Source organism: Tursiops truncatus, chromosome 3, assembly GCF_011762595.2.
Source record: "Tursiops truncatus isolate mTurTru1 chromosome 3, mTurTru1.mat.Y, whole genome shotgun sequence".
Classification (NCBI taxonomy): Eukaryota; Metazoa; Chordata; class Mammalia; order Artiodactyla; family Delphinidae; genus Tursiops; species Tursiops truncatus.
The window spans coordinates 157,728,474-157,748,615 of NC_047036.1; the positions used below are offsets into that span (position 1 = coordinate 157,728,474).

The 20,142-nt window shown below is 49.0% G+C and overlaps 1 protein-coding gene across 4 annotated transcripts; it reads right to left on the reverse strand.

Moving 5' to 3' along the window:
* Positions 1-2,770: 2,770 nt before the first annotated feature.
* On the reverse strand, positions 2,771-20,139 carry AKAP8 (A-kinase anchoring protein 8). 4 transcript variants are annotated; one of them, XM_019951186.3, is made up of 14 exons: positions 20,031-20,139; positions 17,358-17,396; positions 15,927-15,959; positions 15,135-15,411; positions 14,202-14,685; positions 13,566-13,695; positions 13,277-13,323; positions 11,860-11,893; positions 9,845-9,932; positions 7,954-8,095; positions 7,492-7,585; positions 6,922-7,052; positions 5,652-5,747; positions 2,771-4,168 (listed from the first exon to the last, which is right to left on the reverse strand). In XM_019951186.3, exons 1-14 carry the CDS (start codon positions 20,047-20,049, stop codon positions 3,665-3,667), a joined length of 2,118 nt encoding a protein of 705 aa, XP_019806745.1. In that variant the 5' UTR covers positions 20,050-20,139; the 3' UTR covers positions 2,771-3,664. The 4 variants fall into 4 exon arrangements, with proteins under 4 accessions (XP_019806745.1, XP_073659082.1, XP_019806746.1 ...); XM_073802981.1 differs by having other exon boundaries at positions 15,317-15,411; positions 20,031-20,135; XM_019951187.3 differs by lacking the exon at positions 17,358-17,396 and having other exon boundaries at positions 20,031-20,132.
* Between the last annotated feature and the right edge of the window lie 3 nt (positions 20,140-20,142).

Below are 20,142 nucleotides of genomic sequence, written 5' to 3' on the forward strand. Positions count from 1 at the left end.
CTGAAGCCCGCACGCCTAGAGCCCATGCTCTGCAACAAGAGAAGCCACCACAATGAGAAGCACGCGCATTGCAACTAAGAGTAACCCCCGCTTGCCACAACTAGAGAAAGCCCACGTGCAGCAATGAGGACCCAACCCAGCCAAAATTATTAATTAATTAATTTTAAAAAACAAAAAACCGCAATGAGGGAAGTCCCTGGCAGGCCAGTGGTTAGGACTCCACGCTTTCAGGGCCATGGGCCCAGGCTCAATCCCTGGATGGGGGAACTAAGAGCCCACAGGCCACGTGATGTTGCCAAAAGAAAAACAAAACAAAACAAAACGAAGGAAAAAAACCCCACAATGAGATAAGAGGTACTACTTCACACCTACTAAGATGGCTAGAATCAAACAAGAAGAAGAAGAAGAAAAGGAAAATAAACGTCGGTAAGGACGTGGAGAAATTGGAACCCTTGCAAATTGCTGATGGGAATGTAAAATGGTGCAGCTGTTGTGGAAGCATTTGGTGGTTCCTCAACATTTTAAACATAAGAATTACCATATGACCCAATAATCTTACTCCTAGGTAAATACCCAAAAGAATTGAAAATAGGTACTCAGATACTTGTTCACGAATGTTCCTAGAAGCACTATTCATAATAGTCAGAAGGTAGAAACAACTCAAATGTCTATTATTGGATAACTGGATAAATAAATGTAGTAGTATATATATACAATGGAATATTCAGCCATATAAAGGAATGAAGTATTGATATAGGCTACAACATGGAGGAACCTCAAAAACATTATGCTTAGTGAAGAAGCCAGACTGAAAATGTCATGTGTAGGTTTCCTTTATATGAAACAACCAGAATTGATAAATCCAGAGACAGAAGGCAGATCAGTGGTTGTCAGGAGACTGGGGAGGAGGAGTGGAAAGTGACTATTGATGGGTAAGGAGTTTCCTTTAAGGGTGAGGGAAATGTCTTGGAACCAGTTATAGGTGATGGTTGCACAACTTTGTGAGTGTACCAAATGCCATGGCATTGTCTGCTTTAAAATGGTTAATGGCCCATTTTGTTACTTGAATTTTACCTCTTAGGAAAAAAACCCCCAAAACCATTGAGCTTAGAAACCACTTTTTCAGTAGTGCCAAGTATTTATTATCTCACTTAACTCTGATAACCAACTCTGTGAGAATGGATAGATTGCCCCCTACCCCACCATATTCATATTGTCCCCCAAACTGAATTCCTATTTCATATATATATATATATAAAGCATATGCTCAACCACATAGTGTTTTTGAGAGGAGGTACATACCAACTAAACCTCATAGGCCTCACAGTGTCCTTATACAAGATAAAGGAAGTGGCCCAATGCTAAAAGGCTCTTCTACTCTGTTAGTGCTAAAATTCTACTTCAACTCTACTGTGCCTGTCTAATCACCACCAGCTGCACTTCTGGTGAGCAAGGATCACTTTCAGCAGAAGTGATTTCTTTATGGTCCAAAGTCCAAGTGAAGAGGATTTACTAATACTGATTACGTACTCTTGAATGAGCACTTTGCTCATTACATTGTACTGTTTCCCCTTTAGCAACTGTAGTATTTCATAAAAACCCAAAGAAATCACATAGGCCCACCATGTTACCAAAAGTTGAAACTAGGTTGCCATTCCTAAGATTTTTTTGCTTGCCAGTAGCAGAGATTGCCAAATTCCCTAAACCTGTTTTTAAATAATAAAGGTGCTCTATGGAAAGTTCACGGCCATTGGTGTCTCATGGACCTGTGTATTGACCTCGGTAGTCCCACATCTTTAATGTGGGGCCCTAAAAGTTACTTAACGTCCCTCTCAGGTTTCTCCCCTACATATGGGAAATAACCGATATTAGTTTGCAATGAGGAAGCTTGCAACTTATTCCTGTCACCTCAGGAATATTAGGGCACCCCTTTGTGCAGCCTGAGTAATGACTCCCCATCTTGGGGAATGAGGAAGGGCCTGGTTTAACCTAAGTTTAGGAATAAAATGATCCATGTCATTTCACACGGGGTGGGGGTGCGAGGGTGGTAGTGAAAGAACTTAATTGAAATTCAGATTCCATGGCAAGACTTGTATTAATTTTACAAGAAAAGCAAGGGAATTCCCTGGTGGTCCAGCGGTTAAGACTCTGCACTTCCACTCCTGAGGGTGCAGGTTCAATCCCTGGTTGGGGAACAGAGATCCCGCGTGGTGTGGCCAAAAAGAAAAAAAAAAAAAAGCAGTTTCATAGTTTTGTTATCCTTTTTCAGGCTACTGATGGTCAGTGCCACCTTCTGGCCTCAAGAGAACAAACTTCAAAGGGCACGCATAACCTGTGACTAAGCCACATCTGTGCAGTAAAAGGAACAATGTTTAGAAAAGATTCATAGGCACCGGTTTCTTCTTACTAAGCAGTTTATTTGTTTTTAGTTCTAACATTGACCTTTTCATAAATATTCATCTCACATCTCCAATAAGGCTCCTTGAGAGCAGTGCCCATATCTAATTTTTATCATGAATTAGCACCTGGTACACAACAGATGCTCATCAAGTATTCTGCTACCTCTTTCCTAACAAGTTCCCACTGGCCAATGCTTCCCCAAATGTGACAGTTCAAAGGTTTATAGGAAAACAGACCCAGCGGTATCATTTCAAAAGCGAGGTATCTTTCAATTCTTTTGATTATATGAAAGTATCACTGTTGCTTACTACCCTTTAACACATGCTGGCTTTTCTTTCTTACAGATTCAGAAACTTCCAAAGCAACAGTATTTATCTAAAATAAAATGTTTATTCATTTTCCACGGATAGTATCTATGTATGGCAATTTATACTGGTTTTCCATTCATGAGACATCAAATTTTCTTTTTAAATATATTTAAGTAGAAGTAACTCAACTTAAAGAAAAACAAAACCGAAAAAACCCTGAAGTAATGCAGAGGTGGAACACAAATGAGGTAAAACATTGTAAAGGTGATTTACCAAGGACTAAAGATTGGGAAACAATGCCCTGGGCATAGTGTTCCCATTCTTGAGGGGTAAGTAGGTATGCTTCTAATGGTGCAGGTGTGTCAGATTCATCAGGCCTTTGAGAGTTCAGTGATGTGACAGGATCAACATCGCATGTTAACAAGATTCTGCTACATCTTGTGAAGGAGAACCATATACCATACAGTGTACCACAAAAGCAGAGATCAAAAACTGAAGCCAAAGCAAATTCATGAAACTTAAAAAAAAAATCCTTTATAAAGCAAGATATATCCTAGTACTGAACTGCTCCCAGACCAAAAAATAATACAGGGCGGGGGGGGGGCGGGGGGCGGCAGGGGTGTTGGTGGTTGTGGTGGTGCATTCAGCCACTGGCTGTATTTAACAAGCAAAGTGTCACCAAAATCTACTTATCCAACTTTTATTATTCCAACTACAGTGTAAAGAGAGATGTCACAGCCACTTGTGGGAATGTACAGCTTCTGCAGCCTTCAAACCAAGGCAGAAAGCCACGCAACTCTTAAGACAAGCCTGTGAGGTACACTTTTCTGAAGGAAATGGCTGGGTCTCTTCACCAAAATAGTATTCCAGCATCATATACCCTAGTACTGCTTATAAACCAAAGAAGAAAGAACAATGCATTATATAACACATCCCCTGAAACAGGGAAAGGAGGATCATTCTGTGGGAATAGTATCTTTGGACTCTGCATCAGTTTGTTCCACTTCGGCTTCTGCAGCAGCTTGGACAGGAGCAGTGACTGTCAAGGTGCCTTCCGACTCTGCTGCCAGGGCTTCCACTTCACCTCCAGCCTTAGCAACTTCACCTCCAGCCTCAGCAGCTTCACCTCCAGCCTCAGCAGCTTCACCTCCAGCCTCTGCTTCAGTGTTGCCCTTCTCAGGTGCCATTCCACAGGGTGCCTCCGCTTCCAGCTGCTCTCCAGGGTGGGGACCACTAGTGGTCTCAGCTGTGTCCATAGGGCCTTCCTCTTGCGCCAGCATTTCACTACTTTTCGGGGTAGGTGCTCCTTCCCCATCTACTGCCCTCACTGCTGCCGTAATCACCTCAGCTAAGACCTCGGCAGCTACCTCCTCCGGCGTCTCTTCCTTATCCTCACCTCCTAAATTGTCATCTCCTTCTATTTCTGGATCAACGGCTTCACTGGTGAAAGGATCTTCACCCTGGCCAAGAAGAGGAAACACAGGTTAGTGCAGTCTAAAGAACTGTCCAAATGAGAGACTGAGGCTCAGGTTGCTGGGAGTTTATCTTTTTATAATGGGCAGAGTCAAGAGAAACCTTTTAAATCACACCAGGTGAGTCAATCCTACAGCTGCTCAGAGCCCACAGACTCAGAAAAGACATCTCAGAAAAGCTTCACCAGTACTATTTTGCACTTATTATTCAAGCATGTAATGGTGAGGAAACGTTTAAAAGACCTAGGCTTTCTTAACCCAATTAAAGAAAAAAAAAAAAGCCTCATTTTAAGAGGAAGTTAAGGCTCTTTCTTAAGTTTCGATTAAGCACTCAGCCCAGGCATGAAGGTTATCCCCGTTTTACAGAGAAGGATATGAGACTTAAAGATCGTTAACTTGCCAGGTCACACAGCCATTAAACATCAGTCAGGATTCAATCCAAGTGTACCTCTCTCAGAAGCTGAATTTCTCATGAGCATATGCTAAAACTATGTCTAGTTTAGAAAAAGTAAACTAAACATTATCACTAGCAGATTAGAAAATGTGGTTTAAAATACGCTGTTTAGAGAGTTCCCCCGATGGCCTAGTGGTTAGGATTCTGGGCTTTCACTGCCATGGCCCAGGGTTCAATCCCTGGTTGGGGAACTGAGATCCCGCAAGCCGCAAGGTGGGACCCAAAACAAAAACAAAGACACTTATTTAGAAGCTTGAGTCTACAGCTGACTCCAGGAACTTTAAGTCTGTTTAAGCCACAAAGTGAACACTGATCAGTTACGGTTCTTAAACCGGTTATTTAGATTCTATCCCTTTATGGTTGAAATGAACTGTCAAACACTGAAGCAGTTAATAACTGAGAGGAGGGCAAACACATCCTAGTCAGGTTATGCTGAATCTTAACTCCCAGCCCTGAACGCTGAAGTCATGGGGCTGAGCACTTAGCAAAATATGTTTCCCAGGGAGGAACCAGAGACTCTTCCAAGCAGCCTCCTCGCTAGGGTGCCCTCTTTGGGATTTTTTTCTTACTCTGCTCCTGCTACTCCGTAGTATGGCACCACTGGCTCTTCCCTCCCCCTCGTTCCCCATCTCATTGTTGGTTGTCTCTGCCCGCAAAACCTTTTTAGCTTCTACCTGGACCATTATCATTTACTTTGGTTTGCTGCTTTGTTTTGAAGCATCTCACCAGCGTTTTGCTTGGTATTTTATGGATAGTCAGGGTTTCTCATGGTGAGAGTCAGCACCATCACACAGATTAATCAAGTAGGACCAAACTCCAGAATTCCCAGGCAAGCAGTGAGTCTCAGGAAATGCGCAGTTGTGGAATCCCAAGCCCGATACATTCCAACATCTCTCAATTCTTCAAAAGACTCAGAAATGCCAAACACTGCACTCTGGATATAATTCCAAACCCACAGAGTTAGTTCATCCTCCATCTCAAAAGCTCTTCCCATCTACTGGACTCCTGAGCACAAACCTTGAGGTATTTTTCCAGCATCTTCACAATATGTCTGTTGTTCAAAACACTCTTAGCCACATGGAGACTTGTTTTCTTGAACTGTTCAGCAGCCAACTACAAAGGGAATCAAACATGGGCTTTTAAAAATGGCGTGCATAGAGAAGCATGAGAACAAATCAGCCTGGTTACGCTCAGCTGCTCTGAGATTAGTCCTATGCAGAGAGACAACTAACATCTTTCTTCACTATGGTAAGTCCCCAAATGCTAGGCTCCAATAATGAAAGAAAGAAGGCACTGGAGAGGCACCGGAACTGAGATTGTGAAATAGTGTTAGAAAAGTCTGATAATCTCAAAAGAGAAAAGCACAGGCACACGACTGATGTATACTATGTGCACAAGCAAGGATGAAATAAGAACATTTACAGATCAGAAGCTATGTGGACTCAGTAGGGGAAAAGGGCAAGCTTTTTCTTCAGTTTTTTGAGTTTTATTGACTTTACAAGTAAATTCTAGAGCAAAAGTCTGAATGCTGCAACCATTTGACTGTTCTAGAGCTTGACACATTCATATGATAATCCCATATTTGTACAGGGGTTTTTGGCTGATCTTTAATAATACCAGGAGACGGGTGGACAGGTAGCTCCAATTTGGTAGTCAGGGTAAACCAACGATAGACAGAGATGCTCAACCAGGGCTTGGCGAGCTACAGCCCGCAGACCAAACGTGGGTACACCCATTCCTTTACTTATGGCCTTTGGCTGCTTTTGCCCATCAGCAGCGGACTTGAGGCGTTAGGCAGGCTTTAGGCAGAGACCTGATGGCCTTCAAAGCTGAAAATATTTACAATTTGACCCTTTAAAAAAAAAAAAAAATTGCCAACGCCTTGAGCTAAACATTTAGCCTCAGGCCCCATCAGCTAGTAAGGATCAAACCAGTCCTTAGTCCTGGGTCCCCTAGGCCATTCTGCTCTGAGTGGCCCTCAGCCTCAGCTTATAAGAAATCCAGTTTTTCAGCAACTGGGGAATTTACCCGTGTGGTTTACAAAGAACATTCTCAACCCAGGAGAACTGCAGCTACTGGATTTAGTCAATCTCAAGCAACACATTTTTCTCACGTTTTAATAGAAACTGGGGTGCATTTTATAACCACCTAATGAAATGATGGACTTGACGGTATATGGCAAAAGCCCCTAAAGATGTTAGCTTCCCCATAAGAGACAGAAAGTTCGGAACCCCTCCCACTAGCAGCCAGGACTGCCTGCCCCACCCAGCATCAGGGGGGCACTCACCCGGCGGTTGTGATTGTGGTCGACAGAGTGCAGGTGCCGCTGGAGGAGCTGGGGCTGCGCAGGGATCAGCATGTCACAAGCCAGGCAGTGAGCAGCCTCTATTTTCTTGAAGAAGTGCTCCTGGCCAATCCCTGTTGACAAAACCCAAGTCTTGTGGGATCTGGGACAGCATGCAAGTGATGCTTTCTTCCCACTTACTCCCCATCAAGGCCCACGTTTTCTCCCTGTAGCCCCTCTCTAAGTTAGGACAGTTAGGACAGAATCTAAGACGGGCATCACCTGCCCTCCAGAAAGAGTATGGAGACAGACAAATGGCCTCTACACCTGGCAACTTTATACTTAACTTTTCTCATTCTTCTGGTCCTTTCTCTTCAAAGGAGAAAAAAACATCAGAGTGCTTAATGTCACTCCAATAAGCTGCCAGTAGAGGTGTCATCTACATTAGGCCACACTTGAAGGCTTCTTTCCCCTGCTAAGCGCCCTTCCCACTTGTCTTCACGTCACATGCTCAACCACCCCGAGCTGGGCTCTGTGATTTGGAATAGCACACACCCCAGGATCACAACTCACCTTTGAAAGGATCTGGTTTTGGTTTTGTGGTTTCCTTCTCCATCAGTTCCTGACGCCGCTTCTCAATTTTCTTATTCCTGTTTACAATGTATTCCTAGAGAGGTTGTGAGATGGCACCAAAGGAAATGAGGAGAGGGTGACACATGTGGATATTTTCCAACTGCACCAGAGGCAGCCCCCCAAGGGTGACTGCCAAGCCCATGGGGGGCAGTGACAGCCTTATCTCAGCTGCTCCAAGGAAGGGAAGACAGCTATCAGAGCAGCTCCATGGGCAGAATTAGTGGGAACTACAATGACGGGAGCTCTCAGTTGTCCCTCTGACTTCGGGACTTGTACACTGCTATTCTGGAAAACGAAATCTTGACCAAGTTTAGGCCTCTTATTTCCCTTCCCTTCTCTGTGAGGGATCTGACACTTGCAGGATCTGGGAAATGCCGTGATGGGAGGCCAAGCGTGATTTACCTGGAGGAACTCCACCGTCTTGTCAGGCAATTTGGTACTTATAAACCGCAGAGTCTCTTTGTGAAATTTGCTTTGCAGATGCTTCTGGATTTCTTCATCTTCAAAGCTACGAAACTTGCACACGGAACAGGCAAACTGAATCCTGGAGAAGGAAGACAAAAAGAAAAGCGGTGATGCACAGATAACCAACTCATCTCTGCTTAGAACTGAAATGGAAATGGGAAAGCAATTTCTGAATTAAGTCTTCTGACTTGTCACAGGGTGTCAGAGTAGCAGTTACCCCAAGTTTCCCCACCTTAAGAATGAGAGTACAACCTTGCAAGTATTTCAGGAAAATGATTCACGTAGCACTTTACTACCTTACCACTCTTTTTGGTCCAAAGGCTCACAAGAGAACAGCCAAAGGTGGAGACTTTTCAGAACTGTGAGCTCCCTAAGTCTCCAGCCCACTGCTCTGGGGGCCTAGTACCTAACTTCATAGCTTCTCAGATGTCTCCTTCTGCAGCCACTCAGAAGATACAAGGCAACCCCAATTTAATACAACAAAGGAACTCCCAAAGACCTCACACAATTCAAAACTCACATATCCTAAGATCAATTCTCCAATGGGACTCAACGTAAAGACATCACAATCAAGTTCTATGAAGGAAAACTGAGGCTTCTTGTGCGCTTTCAAAATCTCACCAAATGCATGCATGCTGTACGGCAAGGGGAGAGCACGCTACAGACCCCCAAACCCCCACAGTGGGGTGCTGCTTCCCTCAGTTCTGCTCCATTTGGGGTGTAATAGCACAGGCCCTGGGGCACTCAGGAGTCCTCCCCTGCCAACTTAGAGATCTGCTGGCCCCCAACACCTGCCTTCTGATCTCTGGACAAGTGCCACAAGACACTCTTGCCTTTGCAGATACCCCCGAAAGAGGAGTGAAGGGGGAAATCTCCCAGGCCCTATGTGCAGGACTCTCGGTAAGCTACCAAGGAAATACAGGGTTCCTACTTCCACTGCTGCAACTTTACCTCCCCCATGACAATTTCTCCAAGTTTCTTTGAGGATCTTCAGTCACTAGGTATGTTAAAGATTCCTTTAAAAAAGTCATCTCAGTTCCCATGTGGCATGAAAACAGATCTAATATACCTGTCATTTTATTCATCTGTTTAAAAACAAGGATTTCAATGAATTCTGTGTAACACTTGGAACTCCTACTTTTCAGTTCCTGGCTTTCCAGCCTCTACTGTTAGCTCTTTCGCTAAGCATTTCTTTGCACAGGGAAACCACTACCCCCATTTAAGCCTCAAGGGCAAGGGTTCCCTTCCAAGTCATCAAGAGAACCTGTGCATAGAGACATAACCACCTGTGGTCATGGGCCTCATCAACCACGCACTCACGTGGCCACCTGTGGTTTACGGGGAGAGGCGCATGGTGTGGTCACAGCACACAGCCCTTTGGGGTTTGCACTTTTGCATTTTTTTCTATTTAGAGACAAAACCTTGAAGGTAGCAACTATACATATATAATCGTCACATCAAACTCCACAGGTGGTTTGGATTTATGTGGACGAGGGACCCAAAGCACCTTCTTGGCAGCTATGCTGAATGAACTTCACCTGTCTGGGATGACAGACACAAGCCAGGGGGCAAGGGAACTCCTCACAGCCCTGCAGGAGGGCAATCAAGAGAGCCGCCAGCTGGGAATGTGAGGCCACACAGACCCACCAGCAAGAATAAGATTCAGTGTGTTTCCCAAGTTTTGTCTCCCATCGACCTGACTTGGATTTTCTGACATACACCTGGAGTCAGAAGATCAAACCAGGCCCCCCCCTGCATGTGGAGTGATGACAGATGAGCTCAGGGGAGTCTTGACAGTGCTCACCTCCCACCTCGCCTGCCTCCTCACCTGTCAGCTGCTCGGTCTCTCATCCTGTCTCTCCTCCTTTGCTTCTCCCTCCTCTTCTTCACTTCATCATCCTCATCGTCCTTCTCTCCTGCAACAGAAAAGTTCCTTCGAGACACTCTGAGGAGCCTGCAGATGAGCTGAGCACCAGGGCCTTGAATGGGGGCCACAGTTCGGCCACCACACCCCATGCCCTGCCACGGCCTCCACACATGGCGGGGGCAGGACACCCTGAGGTACCAAAGGGCTGTCAAAGGCTCCCAACAGGGGTGGCCTTTGATGAGAACCCTCAGTAGTTCCCAAGGGAGTCACCTCACTCCCCCCATGGTCTGATAAGGCTGGCATGGGCCAGGGACATGGCCCGCCCATCCCACTCACACCATGGCCCACTCTGTGTCCTTCCCTATCTTGCTTTTCTAATCCAGCACCCTACAATTGGGTCTTCTCCCAATGTTACTTAAGGAGAGAGAGAAGCAATTCTTCCCAGATAAAGAGGCAGCAGCTGGAAGGCCTCAGAAAATAAAGCAAGCCACTCTGCTGCCCTCCGTCCCACCTCTAGGTGGACCATGACAACTGTCCCATTGGCCTCCTCTGAACTAGGGCCTTAGCAGGTCTGACAATCCCTGGTGGCCCAAACTCTATCTTCCACTCACAAAAACCGTCAATCTAGGGCTTTCCCAAGAATATGTGGGAAGCAATCCCAGAAATAAAAATGGGAAGAGACCAACTGGTCCTCCGTCCATCCCGTGGGGCCAGTGTGGGAGCTCCTCTGAGAGCTGTGCAGCCCAGAGTCCCAGCATGAGGCGAGGCCAGGCCAGGTCACCGCGGCTCAGGGCCAGGGCCAGACACTGAAAAAAGGTTGGATAAGCATCTGAACTGTAACCCCTACCCCTGATGCCAGTCACGAGACTGTCCCACGAAGATGGCGACCGGCGTGCGCTGCTCAGAAGCCTCTCAAAAGGGCGTGTGGGATATTTGGCAAGAGGTCACTGCCTGAAACTATTACTGCTGTTTAATAGCAAAGTCATCCCGGGTAGGTAGCAGGACCTGCGCGCAATAAACACGTCACCTTTGCTTTAGCATTTACCCCGCTGCATGAGCTGCAAAATGCTCTCTGTGGTCCCATGCTATAAATGTTAACTGCCTCAATAAACAGGGCAGGAGGACCTCAGAGGGTTGGCTAAACCTGAACATATGAGAGAAGGAGCATCTAAGCCAGGGGCCTTCAGAATTTACGGGAGCAGAGTCACACAGGAGGCAGCCTGTGATTCTTAGGGGAAACCAGCTATGGACAGACCCATGGGAACAGGAAAAGAAACAAGTGGCTGCTTCTCCACATCCCCCTGAAGGGCTTAACACTGCTCTGTTCTTGCTGCTTATTTCGGTCTCTTAGGTTTCCCTCGCTCGAACTGGTGAGATCTGCTGAGCAGTGACTGCCTCTGGAGGATCTGGGCCTGAGTGTCCCGACTGTCCCCCCCCTTCCCGAGCTCCCCACCCAGGCAGGTGTCTGAACTCTGCCCCATGCCGTGCCAGTGTCCCCACCACAGAGGCTGAGAGCATGGCCCTGGCCTGGCAAGCAAGGGAACTGTGGACAGAATGAAGCCCAGGAGAGAACAGTACAGGGACCTGCACTGGCCAAGGGGGGAGCAGAGAAGACAAGCTGGAGGGCGCCTTTTCTTTTCTCTCTTGCATTTCTGAGACCCTCCCTTCCCTACCACTGTGAGCTATTGCAGACACCCAGAGATGAGTTTCCCCCTGCCTCTGCAGCCTGCACTGAGCGAGGCAAACAGACCTGTCTCCAGCAAGTGTTGCTCCAAACTCCAAGGCAAAGCCTCGGGGTGACTGGCATGGCTAAGGCCCACCTTGCAGGCAGGGCCCCTCTTCTTCCCTGAGCCACAAGCCCCTCCACCCAGGCCCTGGGCTCGCTCAGAAACCCAGCCCGCCTGGGCATTAGGCAGTGAGTGCAAGGTAGCTGGGCAGACACAGGAAAGCTCAAAGGGATGCTGGGTGATGCCTACCTCTCTGCCTCCCGGATTCGAAGAATTCGTCCTCCTAAAAAGGCACAAAGTCAGACCGTGAGGTGGAATTTCTAGAACTCTCCACGACCAGCCCAGCACCCTGCCACCACCTGGTGGTCGCTGTGCCACCAGGAACACCCCCAAAATGTGTCAGGACAAGTTCCACGGCCATGGGATGGAGCCTGAGTGTCCTCTCACTAGTCCTGGTTGCCTTCTGAGATTCTGTGATGATGACTAACTTGCTTTTTTATTAAAGACACAGTCCAGCTTTTAGTTCTTCCTAAAGCTAGAGAACTACCTCTGGCAAGTGAACGGTTCTGCACATGGGAAGACCAAGAGCCCATCCATCAACTGTGTTAAGCAACCTCGATTTGTAGGAAGCTAGTTCCTGCACTCTTTAATGAAAATGGGCTTTATGAAGTTTCCCAGCTACTTGTTTATGTTATAACAAGCCAGGTATAGATAAAAACAACTCATCTAACTGAAAACTGAAACTGAGGCCATTCCTTAGACATTAAGCTAAAGATTAAATTAGCAATCAGCAGATATGCAGAGATTTTCAGACTCAAGATCTAAGCAACCTAGACATGGAGCAAGCAAGACCCTCAGAAAAGTTGAAAATTCACTGTATCCTGCCCCTTCCTCCCCTTCCCCAAACTCGTCTGACCATCAGAAGCACCTGGATGAAGCCTTCATACACCCAGATTTCCAGGCCCTACCCCAGACCTGGATCAGAATTTGCAGGAGGTGGCGAAGGCTTGCTCCCCAGGTGCTTGTGCATGGTCCTGGCTAAGAGCCAGCCTTCAACACCCATCTCCCATGACTGGTTTTGAGAGTTGAATGACAAGGATGCAGCTCAGCACCAGCACAGAGCTGGCAGCAAATGAGTCTTCGGCGCTTGTTTGAAAGCCTCAGCCTACACAGCCACTGCAGTTACCACGTGTATAGCTAGGCACATCACTGCGAGGACACAGGTATGGCTGGGGAGAGGGCTGGGAAGGTCTTCAAGAAAAGAAGGATTGTTGCAAGTGGAAAACTCTTAGAAACCTAGCTGCAAATCTGATTATTAAATCTACTCATGAGGGCTTCCCTGGTGGCGCAGTGGTTGAGAGTCCGCCTGCCGATGCAGGGGACACGGGTTCGTGCCCCGGTCCGGGAAGATCCCACATGCCGCGGAGCGGCTGGGCCCGTGAGCCATGGCCGCTGAGCCTGCACGTCCGGAGCCTGTGCTCCGCAACGGGAGAGGCCACACAGTGAGAGGCCCGCGCCGCAAAAAAAAAAAAAAAAAAATCTACTCAAGAGGTAGAGTTGAATCTACCACAGCAACTGTTTCTGCCTCTTTGTAAGGAAGACACTAAAGTAAGGAAAAAATCCCACACTAGAGACACTGGAGGTTGATGAGTAAAGGCGAACTTACACCCCTGAATTCTTCATCTCCTGACCGGAAGTCACCAGCTCCATCATCTACCAAACACAAAGGAATAGGTAAAGTCAGCACCTCGGCAGCTGGCCCACTCCCTGTTTTCACCTCCCAAACTCACTGTCCAGAGTGACTGCGCTTGTCCTGACTACAGTGGGGATTTTGAGAGTGCAGGTGACACACACAGCCCTTGAGTTCCTGTGTGTCCCCTGTCCAGACAAGCAGGCAGAACACCAAGCATGCAACTGACTCATACACAGCTGGGCCTACTGGCCCCAGGGCATACCGTTTTCAGAAAAATCTCCTTCACTGTCAGCCCGGGCTTGTTTGGTGTCTGGCTCATCGTAAATCTGCAACTGCTTCCGTTTCCTGCCCAAGCTATCTGGGCCGCAGCGATCAAACTCTCTCCGCCTAGGCTACAGACAAAAGCATATTCCAATGCATTGCTTACTCGGACGGTTAACATACCCCAGAGAAATGAAGAACAAAGAGGTTGTAAGATCAGAGAACAAGGACAGAAAAGGTCTTTTCAGAAAGCAAAGAAATACAACATGGTTGGACGCCCCCACCCCAACCAAAACACAAAAATTTTATGCTGAGTGAAAGAACCCAGACACAAAAGGCCAAGTATTATATGACTGCATTCATATGGAACGCCCAGAAAAAACAAATCTACAGAGACAGAAAAGTACATTAGTGGCTGCCAGGGGCTGGGGGAGAGAACAGGGAATGACTGCTAATAACAGAGGTTTCTTTCTGGGATGACGGAAACGCTCTAAAATTATGTGGTGGTGAAGGATGCACAATTCTGTACGTTTTTACTAAAAGTTGAAGTGCATTTTAAAATATGAGTGAATCTTACAGACAAAGCTATTTAAAAGGAAAAGCAAATAAGGCAGATGAGAACTTGGCAAGGGCATACCCGATCTCTCATCCGGGTCTGTGACCGGCCACATCCGTAGGGCATAGAGCTGTCATAACCACCTGCCCCCTGCATGCCCATCACGCCAAAGTCAGGGGCCATGGACTGGGAGAAGAGGGAAGGTGGAGGCCTGCTGGCGGAGGGGCCTCCCAGGCCCCGCCCACCCACATAGTTCATTTCCGTCCATGGAGCAGAAAGAGGCTCAGAAGAGGCTGCAGGTGGCATGAAGGGGTCGCTGCGCATAAAGGTGCCGGGGTTGCTGCGGTCCTGGAAGCGGCCCTGGCCTCGGCCCCGCATGAAGTCATCGAGGGAGCCCCGCTCACGGGCTGGGTCCCGGCAGTCACTGTACTGACCACCAAAGCCACCATTGCGGTCGGGCCCCAGGTCAAAGTCATAGTCGTAGCTGTAGCTGGGGCGGTAAGGATTGTGCTCGGGCAGGCAAGGCCTGGAATCATAGGACTCGAACGACTGGAAGCGGAAGGAGCTGCAAAGAAAGCACAACCCATCACCACACTGTCCGGGCACCTCAACGCCTCCTGCAAAGCTGACTTCCCTATATTCAGAACAGCAAAGCCAAACCACCACGCATCTCTCCTAAATGCTCAGGAAATAAAACAGACCAAAATCCCTTTCAAACACTGTTGAAAAGGGGCCTGAAGCCCTGGCCACAGGAATGGGGAGAGTCTGCTAGGCGCCTGAAACAGAAATAAGGAGTCTGGCATAGTTTAGCTAACAGTCATGCCCTAAGCCCCACCACTCAAGAAACCAGCAAGTCCTATTACATGCCTCGGCCCCAACAATGGCTCAATTTATCTATCCTACACTCAGGAGGGAGCTGGAGAAGAGCCCTCCCTGGAAGAGCAGGTGCCCACTCCCGTCTACACAAAGCTGGGCATGCGGGATCCCCCGGGAAGGGCTCAGGTCTATAATCACCTCTCCCGGTCCTGCATGCCCTCCCCACTGCCGCTGCTCCCGCCCCTGCCTCCTTCCTTGGACATCATGTCCAAACGCTGGTTGATCTTGGCAATGAGGGAGTCGGAATTGTCGGTGCACGGCTCTGGGCCATAAGAAGCCATATGCATGGCAGGGCCCCCAGGTGCCAGGCCATCACTGGCCTTGGTGGCCTCCCATGAGGCTGGGCCGTAGCTGTAGGTTGCTCCTGTGGTGACGCTGGTGTTCTGGGCACCATAATAATTGTAGTTTTCATAACCTGACAGAGGGAAGAAAAACTAAATCAGATCTCAGCAGCCACAAGGCCAGCCCATGGTGGACAAGTCTGGGGAGGAGCACCCACTGCCCACGGAGAAGGAAAAGGGTCATGGGTCCAGGTGCTTCTGGCATTACCCCAACACTGCCAAGAGGCAGCAGGAGGAGGGCAGGGGCACGGCCTCAACTCTGAGCAATGGGTTTTCTATACCAGATCCTAAGACTTGCTTCTCATTCAAAGCGAGAGCCCAGGAGCCAGCAGTTGGGACTACTGACGGACCCACCAAAGAGCTGCTGCTCCCAGAATACAACCACAACTCTCCCCACCCCCCATATCCAGCAAGTTCCCCTGGAGGCCTGCCCCCCAGCCCTCCTCAACACCTCAGGTCCAGTCTGTTGAGCCTTCACAACAGCTGTGAGCACGTCTAGGAGTGAAGTTGGGGATCCTTGCACCCCAGCCTCTCTAGGTAGCTGATCGGAGGCCCACTCACCCACCCATGGACCCCCAGAAGGGCCTACCTTGCCAACTGGCCACACCAGTTCCATATGCACCTTAGAAGAAACAAAAACATACGAGTTTTGTTTGCAAAACAAAGGCATCTGAGACACATCCCCTCCCCCCACCACAGCCGGGCAGTTATCGCCTCATCCACTATGCACAGGCCAGGGTTGAGGGTGGCTATGTCAGTGCTCCAGGAGGCACCCTTGGCTGCCCATTACGGCCAGGAAAGGCTGCAATCCACTAGCTGTAAAACTCGTTTCCTACAGAGCACTCAGCGGAGCACAGTCAGGGCTTCTCTCCTAAGCAAGCCTGATCTCCTCCATTAGGGCAACAGAAAGGACACAGCAGCCTTTTTCCAGGAAGCTTGTCCAGCGTGGGCCACCAGCCAAGAGGCCGCCCAGGCCAGGTCCCTAGGTAGAGAGCCCTTCTAAAGTGCCAGTTCTCACCAGGAGCCAGAACTAAGGCACTGCCAACAGCATGGAGAGTGCACTGGTGGAAAATCATGTCCCTAACTCAACTGAGCAAGGGGTCGTCATGTGCCTGAATAACACAGACCTCCTCCTGGGAAACTCAGTGATGGGCAGAAAAGTCATCCTGCTCCTAGTGGTGCTAGAGCCAAGCTCCAGGCTCAGAAAACAAAGTAAACCCTCATCCCATCCCCTGGAACAGATGCTGGCAAAAAGAAGAAAACCTCGCCCACCAAAAAGCACATTCTGGTACTTCAGACACACTTAGCACCATGATATAGACTCACAAGCAGGGTCAGCAAACGGGCCAAATCTAGTCCATAGCCCAGTTTTTGTAGGGCCTGCAAGCTAAGAATGGGTTTTATGTTTTTAAATGGTCAGGAAAGAAAAAAAAACATAATCAAAAGAATACTTCATAACATACGAATTTTGACAAAAGACACATCATTTACACATTTGTCAAAACTCATAGAACTGTTTAACAGAGTTAACGTTAATATAAACTCTAGGCTATAGTTAATAACAATACATCAACATTGGTTTATAAATTGTAACATATAAGGGAACTGTACTGGGGTGAAGGTAGGGGGAGTGTATGGAATTCTATGCACTATCTGCTCAATCCTATAAACTAAAGCTACTAAAAAATAAAGTCTATTAATTATAAAAACCTTTATTTATTTACTTAGAATAAAACAACAAAAGTTGTTAAAAGAAAGACTATTCCGCAACACATGAAGATCATACGATATGCAAATTCCAGTGTCTTTAAGTAAATATTATCGGCGCACTGGCCTACCTACTTGTTTATAAACTGTCTATGGTGGCTTTTGCTCTACAGAGACCATGTAGCCTGCAAAGCGCCCCCAAATTTACTATCTGGCCCTTTACAAAAAAGGTTTCTTGGTCCCAGCTATGTCATGCTGGTGCTGGGGGGTGGGTAGCCCATGCCTCCCTGAAAAGCAGGTCCATCCCACTTACCCTGGGTGTTGGTAGGTCCAGCACTCCATGCCCCATAGCCTGTGAACAGATCTGTGAGTTAGGGTCATATGTGTCATACCAGAGAACAAGTGCTTCTGAGATGCTCTGAGGAACATAAAAGAATCTCCTTGAAGGAGTTCAGTGCCAGCCTTACAAGAAGGCAGCACAACCACAACAATGTTTCCTTAAATGTCATCCCACAGCTGGGTTTTGCATTATCACACTCCACCTGCCTGAGGTCAAAGCAGAAAAAAGAGGAGGTGGATGGGCTTCCGGGACAGTTCTGTCCATTGCCTGAGGAGGGACCTTGACCTAAGCCTCAACCCGCAGCTGAGGAAGACACAGAACCAGCCACCAGCTAGCTCATCATTAGGACACAGTCCCCCGCCCCCACCCCAAGCAGCCATAAGTATCCCACAACTGAGAACAAACTTCGAAAATCTGGAGACAACAGCTGTGCCTCTCTAGGCCTCGCTTCTGTGTGACTCTGAACCGTCCAATGCTCTGCTGGGCCTTGAAGTCCCAGGGCTTCAGCCTGGCCCTAAGGCATCAGACTGCACTCCTCTCTGTGGTGGCTCCCTCTGCCCCTCCAGACATTCCCATGATAGCATCTGTCTAGCCCTGCTTCATCTGTGTCCCTGGAGCCTGGCACAGAGCTGGGCACGGGCAACCATTCATACCTGTCAAACGACTTCACCTTTACAAAGCCTCCTCTCTCTCAAATACATCCTTTCTCTCCTACCAGGACAACCCAAACCACTGAGTGCCTACTGTATGCAACACACGACGGGCACTCAGCACACATTAGTTGTGACATTCAGAGAATGACATTCAGAGATGTTGTGGGAGCTAAGGCTCAGAGGTTAGGGGACTTGATCCAAAGTCACCCTGTTGAAGGTTACGACCTCCCCATGTCACACAGCTTTCCACATCTGTGCAGCAGAAAAGCAGTGATTCTAACAGCAACTGACCAACTGTGGGGCACTGGTCTAACTAAGGAGCATGTGGTATTCACATAACCTCACAATGACCCTTGAGATAGGTACTACTTACTCTGTCGTACACAGAGACTCCAGAGGATAAGTCACTTGCCCAAGAACATGGAGCTGAGGAGAACAAGGACCTGGACCCAGATCGAGGTGCCTCCTATGGCCAAACAGTAACTCTTAAGCCTCAACAAATCTTAGGAAATAACTCTAGATGGAAAAGCTACAGAAGGATTCAGGGAGGCCTCTGCATCTAAACCGAGTCTGAAAAGGTTTTAAGTAAGCAGGAAGATGGGTGTGTGTGTGTGTGTGTGTGTGTGTGTGTGTGTGTGTGTGTGTGTGTGTGTGTGTGTGTGTGTGTGTGTGTGTGTGTGTGTGTGTGTGTGTGTGTGTGTGTGTGTGTGTGAGACCTCTCCAAGCTAAGGGCATGCATAAAGCAGAATTACTACTAGCTGAAAACTCTGGTAGGGAGGCAGGTAAAGAAGAGTGAGATCCAGTCACACTGCAGAAAAGACAGGAGTACCAGGTAGAGCCACAAGCACACCATGCACCTCAGGACCTCTCTGCTTCTCTGCAATTCCTGCTGCTGGCCTCCTGCTAATGCTGCCACCTTTCAAAACATGCGCCTTCGCTGCGGCAGCCATGATCAGATCGCTTACTTCTCGAACCTCATACACCTGAATAGGGATCTGCGCCGGGTCAAGCCCAACCCTGCATATTCCAACTGTTCCCTGCGGGCAAACGCGGCTTCCAGCATAGAGCAAAGGCCTCCCAGGAGGCTCAGATTCCAAAGACTGAGAGCAGATCGCCCAAGAAGGTCCGTCCTGCCGCAGGCCCTAAAACCCAAGTGAGTAAGGGCACGTTCCCTCTCACACAGCCCCTCTGGCGTTTCCAGGCCACCACAAAGGACTGCCTTAAGGAAAGCCCCCAATCTGTCACGACCCCAAAGCTCATCGGGTTTCCAAGCTTTGACCAAGATACCCCGCATCTGACCCTTAAATGTGTCGTCCCCGATCTGCACGAGCTAGGTCCGCGGTAGGCGCCCAGTGAGGCTAACCACTGCAGAGGCCGCACTAGGCCCCGCTGCTCTGCACCGCGGGCCTGGCGGGGTCCAAACCTGCGCCGCCCATACGGCTTCCGGGACCGGCGCCCCAGATCACGTGTGCCGCGCGGAGACCCCAGCCAAGCCCCGCAGGTCCCCGGACAGGCCCGACGGCCCGGAAAGAGGCAGCGGTTCCACCTCGGCTCCCGGCCGAAGACCCCGCGCCCCACAAACTCGCGCCATAGCTCCGCCCCCCGGCGCCGCCATTTTGTGGCGTCTTCCAAAAGGGACAGCAAGCCTGCTAGCGGCGAGGATCCGCAGGGCCCGGCCAACCCCGCCAGGGTTAAGGAACTGAAACTGCCCCAACCGCCTGAGGCGCCCCCCGAAGCCCGCCGCAGCGTCGGCACGCCGAAATCTGCCAACTTCCTCAGGCCCTGTCGGCCAATCCGCACGCAGCGCCCCGGGAGCGACGGGGCCGAGATCCAATAAGCTGCGCGCGCGCGCCCCTGCCGCCTCGCCGCAGGGCCGGACTGCGGTAACCGCGCTCGGGTGTAGTCCCCGGCCCGCAGCCCTCTGCGTGATGGTGGCCCTGCCGCCCGGGCACCACCTGCCGGTCCCACCCCGCACTGAGTTACCCACACTAACCTCCGTAGCCCTGCTCCATGTCTTCAGCTCGGCCCGCCAGCAGCTCCTTTTTCTAAGCCACCACAGGACGCATGCGCCCAACGCACTTCCCGCCGTCCTCTACTGGTAGACC